General features: G+C 31.8%; 1 protein-coding gene across 1 annotated transcript; it reads right to left on the reverse strand.

Annotated features, from left to right (window-relative positions):
* Positions 1-859: 859 nt before the first annotated feature.
* On the reverse strand, positions 860-4,612 carry LOC126703167 (gibberellin 20 oxidase 1-D-like). The gene is made up of 3 exons (XM_050402099.1): positions 3,823-4,612; positions 3,022-3,343; positions 860-1,396 (listed from the first exon to the last, which is right to left on the reverse strand). The coding sequence occupies exons 1-3, from the start codon at positions 4,329-4,331 to the stop codon at positions 1,109-1,111; spliced, it is 1,119 nt and encodes a 372-aa protein (XP_050258056.1). The 5' UTR covers positions 4,332-4,612; the 3' UTR covers positions 860-1,108.
* Between the last annotated feature and the right edge of the window lie 3,378 nt (positions 4,613-7,990).

Here is a 7,990-nt window from a genome sequence, read left to right on the forward strand (position 1 = left end):
TGTAGTAAATGGATTAGCTGTAATGAAACTTTCCTACTATTTATGCTCTCTCTCTCTCTCTCTCTCTCTCTCTCTCTCTCTCTCTCTCTCTCTCTCTCTCTCTCTCTATAAACATATCAGAGCTCAATGATGTATTCAGTTAGCCATTTTATATTACTGCATACCCTTGGTGCGTTTGTGGGGTGTAAATGATAAGGGCCGGAGTTCAAGTCTTCAAGAGAGAATTTTACACATATATACACTTAAATTAGACTAGAGTAGAATTTCTATCTTGTATTAAAAAAAAAAAGTTAGCCATTTTATGAAAGAACAAAAAATCCTTTCTATTTAAATTTTTTCAGAGCGGTATAACCATCTGGATTTGAAAGTTAGTTGGTCGTCTCTCTCTTCTTTAGAAGTTTTCCTCCATCTATAATTGATAATATTTAATCAAGTGCAAGCATTAATCCAAGTTCATTTCTTACTAAACATATGAAATCTGATCGTTTTTTAGATAAGACTATCAATTAGTGAGGCACACTGATTTTTTTTTAAGGTTAGCTCTGTAGTTTGACTTTTAGAGGGAATTGAAACCCTCCCAAACTCGGTGTAAAAAAGAAGAAAAGGAAAAAAAAGAAAAAAGAAAAAAGAAGAAGAGGTAACCTTATAGTTGATCCATATGTAACAAAAAGAAAATATTTATTGTACATGCTTTTACATAGGCAAAAATTGCACTGAAATCGTTTAAAGTCATGATTTCCATTTCAAGTCACAATTTCAGTGTAATATTTGCATGTGTTTAAAAAAGTGTGTAGCAAAGTATATATAATAAACACTAAAAATGTGCGCAGCAAAGTGTATGTAATAAACACTAAAAATGTGTGCAGTCATAGCCAAAAAGCTAAAACCCATAAGCGAAAAGATAGCATTAATTGTAACCCTCAGAAATGATAATACTGAGATGCAATTGGGTAACAAGAAGTACTAAAAGGTACACACAAAAGCAAATACTAGCTGGAGAAAAATTTTAAAAATTAAAATACTTATTTATATTTTCAGCAAGAAAGAAAAAAAGAAAAAAGAAAAAGAAAAGCTTAATTATAAATGGCATAGCCAGTTGAGCGATTGATCAAGCAATAGAAGTAAAAGTGCCGGATGGTTTGGAAGATAGTTTCCATTTGATGAAGTTGTCGATGGTAGTGACATCAGACCTGTAGTGCTTTTGTGAAAACTCCCAGAATTCTGGCCATGTGAAATCCGGGTACTTCCTTGGCTCTTCTCGACTAAACAGCTCTTGTGGGGGTCTCACCACTCTGTCCTCTCTTGGGGACAAAAAGAAAGCAATCGTTTTCCTCTCCAAATTCCTGTTCACCATTGCTCTATGCAGGCAACTCTTGTATCTCCCATTACATAATGCCTGTATATCAAACAAACAATATTTTTTTTTTATGGAAACAAACAAATTTATCAATCCATGTGACAAAACAAACATACATATAAAATAAATTATTACTTATCCTAAAAATTTAAACTATTAAGAGATAATAAACTTAATTTTTTAATTGTTACACATGAGATAAAATGCTACATTCTCCAATTTTTACTCTCAACAGAGATTAGCACTTGACATAAAGACCTTAATTCCATAAAAAAGTTAGGATGCCTACCATTTATTATTATTATTATTATTATTACGAGTCAAAGAAAGATGTTTTATTTATATAAGTAATCTATTTATACAAACATAGCATATATAGAGCACTGTCTTGTAGGGTACCCAGATACATTAAATCCCATACAAAACAGTTGTACATAAAATATGGACAATTATCATATTCTTTTTTATTGCTCTCGTGTTTTGCAGCCCCTTTTTGCCTATTATTTTATTTTTTTGAAATAGTAATATGCATTTTATATATTAAACAATTGTAGTTATCATGCATGAATGCCACCTGGCTCAGCTTGTAAAGTTTAATATGGGTAATAAAAAGTTAAAAAAAAATATAAGTATATTTGTCTTACTAGGGATTCAAAGTTCAAATTATTCTATTGTCATTTTCTTATCAATGGAGATATTATTAGCTCCTACGGAAAAATTATTCGCTCCTACAAAGTCATTATCAAATATTGCATTAATCATAAAGTGTTCATAAAAATTATTGGTTCACGCTGATGGTCCCACAAGTCACATGAAAGTCACTCCAAAGCCATTGGATTGCAGCTGCATGGATCTGGAAGTTCTTCAAATTAAATACATACTAGTATTTTGAAGCAGCTAAAGCCAACACCTTTATATATGTGGATGTGGAGTGATACTCTATAATTGATTTTCACTAGTCATTTCAAAAAAGTTATTTAATGTCTTAATCTTAAGATAAAATAATAAATGCGAAGACCTACTTGTCTCCAATTTCGTTGCCTAATACAGTAAAAATTAAGAACTTGGTTTAGGTTCAGTGTATCAAGTGTATTTGATCTGATCAGATGGTGACACGTGTCCAATAATAAACACATGTCATCATCTCAATGAGTCCAATATTACTGAACACTGAACCTAAGCCTGACCCAAAAACTAAAAACTAATACGAGTCTTTTCCATGATTGCGCACAACTTCAAATGCATACTTTTGGTGTGATGTTCATTTCTTACAACTTCTAGTGGGTGTAGGTATAAAAATTGAGATTCAATTTTTCAAGCCAGAGTTTTATACAAAAGCACTTAGATTATGAGAGGGTATGATCTTTATCTTGAAAAAAAAAGAAAAAGGCATGCTCTTTTGCAATATTGTTAAGAAGTACTGGAGTAGTAACAAACAAGGAATGGTGATTATTATATATACACGTGTCTAAGAGACAGACAGCTGAAATCGTATTTTTAAAATTGTGAAATCTTGTTTTTAAAATAGTTGAAATATGTATGATAGTGTGTAATTTAATGTATACAACAATAATTAATGTAAACAAAATAAGAGAACAATAATAGAGTATAGCACCCACATTGGGACAGAATTTTATTTGATAATACTATTGTAAAGGACCTACCATGAAGGTATCACCAATGTTTACGACTAGGGCACCTGGTTCAGGTCGAATTGCTTTCCATTTGTTATTTGAAAAAACTTCGAGGCCTCCAACTTGGTCTTGATGAAGTATGGTCAAGGAGTTTGGGTCGCAATGTGGTCCAGTGCCAAAGGTGAGGCCAGGATTTTGGCAAGGGGGATAGTAATTGCACCTCATCATTGAGACACAATCTTCAAAAAAATTGCGATAGTGAAAACGATCAACACCCAAGCTAATTGCCAGGAGCTCCGTAATCAATAAACCGAGTTCCTTCAAGGCATTACAGTATCTTTGGCAAATCCAACTATATTTTCCAACAAAAAAAAGAAAAAAAAAAAAAGAAAAAGAAAAAAAGAAGCAAAATCCATGCTCTGTTAGATGTGTCTAGAACAAACTTGCAAACAAAAAGCAATCTTTGACCTCAATACTATCATGACATTTTTTTTTTTTTGGGTCTTTATTGGTTAAAAAATAAACTTCCAAACTTTTTTTTTTTTTGGAGTAAAATAAGCTTCCAAACTTGAAAGTCATTCCTACAATTAATTTAGAGCAATTAGTTTTTTTTTTTTTTTTTTATGGGCAATTAGTTAGTACTTTGATAATACAGTGACATAATACTCACTTTTACGTGATAATAAATCCCTATAGTAAAAAAATTAAGTATTACGTCATTGTACTCCAGAAATACATAATAATATTTGTTTTAATTAGCATATATATATAAACACAAACTAATTAATGTAAGGTAAATGCACATTATCCATCTATATATGATGATCTCACCCTGTGTGTTCAAAATCTTCTCCCATGACAGACTTGCAATAGTCAACAATAATGTTGGGGTTCGATGGGTCATTCTCATGGTGGAGAAGAGTATATGTCTCCTTCCATGGCAACTTTGATGAAAAACGATGCGCATGTGCACCTGAGTACCCATTGGCATTGAGAGAGCCAGGCTTCTTGCGAAGACTGAGCTTCTTGTCGAGGGGCAAGTTGAAAAAGGTATCGATTTCATTGTGTGCGGCTTGAATGATAGTGGCATCGATACCATGGTTGGTGACTTGGAAGAAACCATGTTCCGAGCAAGCCTTGCTCAAAAGCTCGGCAGCTCGAGCTGTTTCCACCTCGTCACCTCTCTTGAACCCACCCAGGTCTATTAGAGGTTCGTTGAGCTCTTCCTGAGCTTCAACCAAGTCCTCCTGTGGCCAAAGGAACTCACTAGGCAAGTTTGCTTGTTTTTGAAGCATAGCTGAATCAAAAACAAAACCACCATTCTCATCTCTAAGCCCCATTGTTTGAGGACACAAGGAAGAGTACTTGAAGTGCTAGAGTCAAATAGGAAAGACTTTTTTGAAGGGTTTGGAGCTAGAAGTAGATATTTATAGAGTACATAGCCACAAAAAGCTACAGAACAAAGCAGAAAATATTAAGAAAGAAATAACGTGGTTTGAAAGAGTGGATTAGTAAGAGTAAAACATGGGGAGAGGTGTGAGAAGCAAAAGGCCAAGGCCGCCCATAGGAAAGGTCGAAGTAAATTAAGGTTTGGAGCATTATTCAGATGACAACATTTGAGACGAGTTGGGCTCCCTTTGGTCACTTTCGCAATAAAATTTAAAATCAACTTAATTTTTTTTTAATAAAAAAATCAACTTATTTGCTTGCAGGAGATTCTATCTTTTCTTTCCCCCTTCGATCTGTCTCTTTTATTCTACTACTAGGTGACGAAGTAGCTAATTCCCAAGGATCCCATATATCAACAAAATTATCTTGTAAACAATTTAATTGTTGCATGAAACTATTCCCTTGCGACATAATAAAACATTTCCTTACATTTTCATTTTTTATGGCTAGTGTATTTGTCTTATGCAATATCAATTTATTTATTTTTTAATGTTATATTTGTCTTTTGTATTTGTAATTTGTAATTTATTTATTTCTTATACCATAGAGTATGAGATCAAGGTATATCTACTTATTCACTCTACGATACTTTTGATAGTTTGATGCTAATCAATACATGCATGTAGTTGGTTTCTAGAATGCATTATTTTAGTACTTACAATTATTTATTTATTTATTTTGCCAAAGTGCTTACACTTGTCAACCATGCAAATAAAGCTGACTCAAAATCTTTTGCATTACACTTGTAAATCATGCAGCAAATTCTATCCTTCCAGCCTTCCCTTCAATTAGTCTCACATTTTTATTTATAATGGAATATTTTTCTTTTACAATTATCAATTTATATGTTTGTTTGTTTCTTTTTTTCTTTTTTTTTTTAACTTTTGTAATTAATAATTCAATTATTTCTTATATCAGTAGAATCGATCTCAAGATGTACGTATTCACTCTACAGAAGTGGTGATCGTTTGATACTAATCAATACTTCTTGTTGGTTTCTAGAATATGTAATGTTAATATCATCCAAAATTTCATTTGTTAATTTATTTTTTTGGCTTATATCCTTGACTATCATGAAAGTATATACTCTACAGCAATGGTGATAGCTTCACACTAACCAATACATCTATTTGGTTTCTAGCTAGAACATATCATAGTCAATGTCATCCAAAAGTTAAATTTATTACTTACTTATTTTTGGCCTATCTTTGGTGCTTACACTTGACAATCATGCAAAAACGGTGGCAACTAAAACTGATTTAAAATTTTCCACAATCTTGATTCTTTTTTATTTTATAAGATGTCTTTTAATTTATAAGGTTAAATTTTTTAAAATTGAGGGTTTTTTGTTTTATTTTCTGTGGGTCATTATGAAATCTATTGTTTTACTATTTAATAAGATGCCCTTTAATTTATAAGATTAAAATTTTGAAAGTCAGAACTTTATGTCTAGAAGTTGTTTTATTTGTTGTTGGTCATTTTCCAATTTGGATAAACACTAGGCTCCGTTTGGGAGGAGTGAATGGAATGAAATGGAAATGAATAAAAAAAAATCATTTTAGAATATTTTTCCCTTCCCTTGTTTGGGAGTTTTAATAGAGGGAATGAAAAACTCATTCCTTTGTTTGGGAGTTTAAATAGGAGGGAATGGAATAGGTGGGAGGGAATATTCATTCATCTCTATTCCCTTAAAATCTCAAATTTTCATTCCTGCCGAAATTGGGAGGAATGAGAGGGAATGAAATTGGATTTAATGATTTTTTTACTAAAACTCCCAAAATACCCCTGTATATTCAATTCTTTATTTTAAAATAGGGGTCTAATGGTAATATTGTCATAAAATGATTTCATTTCATTCCCTTCATGTTGCTCCCAAACAAGATTACTTATATTCCATTCATTTTCATTCCTTTCCATTCGTTTATTTTAAAACATCCAATCAAGGTTACTTAATTCAATTCCATTCCATTCCATTCTTTTCCACTCCTTTCCCTTACTTAAATACATTCCATTTCATTCCATTTCCTTCCCTTATGAACTCCCAAGCGGAGCCTAAGAATAAATAGGATATTAAGCCAAAAAAGGGAGAGAGAGAGAGAAAATATATAGGATCGTTCTGATTGCAATATTCCAAGTTTTCAACAGTATCTAGTTAATTTTGTTCACATGAGAAATATATATATATATATATATATATAGAGAGAGAGAGAGAGAGAGAGAGAGAGAGAGAGAGAGAGAGAGAGATGGGTTTAAGTTACACCTGATGTAACTCTCATAAACTTACACATTTTTTACACCGTAGATTTCTAAGAGATCTAACAGTTAAAAAAAACATCATCAAATGCTATTGTTTTCCACCTTACTATCTAATTAATACTAGCATTCTCTCTCTCTCTCTCTCTCTCTCTCTCTCTCTCTCTCTCTCTCTCTCTCTCTCTCTCTCTCTCTCTCTCTCTCTCTCTCTCTCTCTCTCTCTCTCTCCTTATTTACTGCGTTCCACTATTATCATTATCTAATGGGCAATCCTTAATTTATCTAATAAAAAAACTATGATTTAAAATATTTAAATAATATTACTTCAGTTGTCATCTTACTGTAGTGTGCATATATATACACACCTATTGACATCACTAATTAATCCCGTAATGTTGATAATTTAGCTCTATCTTTTTATATGCACATAAGGTTCTCTTTTTTATACACACATATATTATCCAATTAGTGACATTAACTTTGATCTTTGGCACCTGATGTAGATTTCTAAAACTTGTCTCTATAAATGTACTTTAATTAGTTGGATAACATATTTAAGCATATTCAAGCATAAGAATGGAAGAAATAAGAGCAAATTGGAAACTAGAAAGACAGACAAAATAGTCACTCATAGTCTTGACACTCATAAATATATATATATATATATATATATATGTATATATATAGTTCTTTTTATTTTTTTCTTCAAGCTATGTTACAATCCAAATATTAAAATTAGATAAAACTGATTTTGTAACTCACCTTTCTTGTGAGTGTAATTCTTGCACAACTGGGGTTCTCAGGGTCTATCTTTCTACAAGTTTCAAGTGGATACTCGCTGACAATGAATGAAGACCTCTCATCTTTCATTGCATCTTTGGCAGATGGATCAAAAGTTGTCAAGTAGAAATACGGGATGCCACTACCTATGTGGGGTAATCCATCATTGAATAAAACCACATTCCTTCATTGTAGTTGAACAATAATGTAAAATTAATATTCATCTCAAAGAGAACTAAGATCATTTTCATTCATTTGGAAGAACTAACATATTTCAGGCAATATTATATTATGCGAGTCCAAAGAAGTTAAGTTGATTTTTATAAGCCCGTAGATTGTTGAAAAAAGGAGAAAAAAATAAGTACCCTTAGCTTGGACAAAGTATATTGAATAATTATATACAAACTATAAATAAGTTACTTTATTTATTTATGGGAAATGCTAACGAGTGCCCTTAGGACACTGGTTAACAATCCAGTTAAAGAAAGTTTTTATGGGAAAAGGAAAAAAAGATAAT

The sequence above is a fragment of the Quercus robur genome, chromosome 10 (genome assembly GCF_932294415.1).
Source record: "Quercus robur chromosome 10, dhQueRobu3.1, whole genome shotgun sequence".
NCBI lineage: Eukaryota > Viridiplantae > Streptophyta > Magnoliopsida > Fagales > Fagaceae > Quercus > Quercus robur.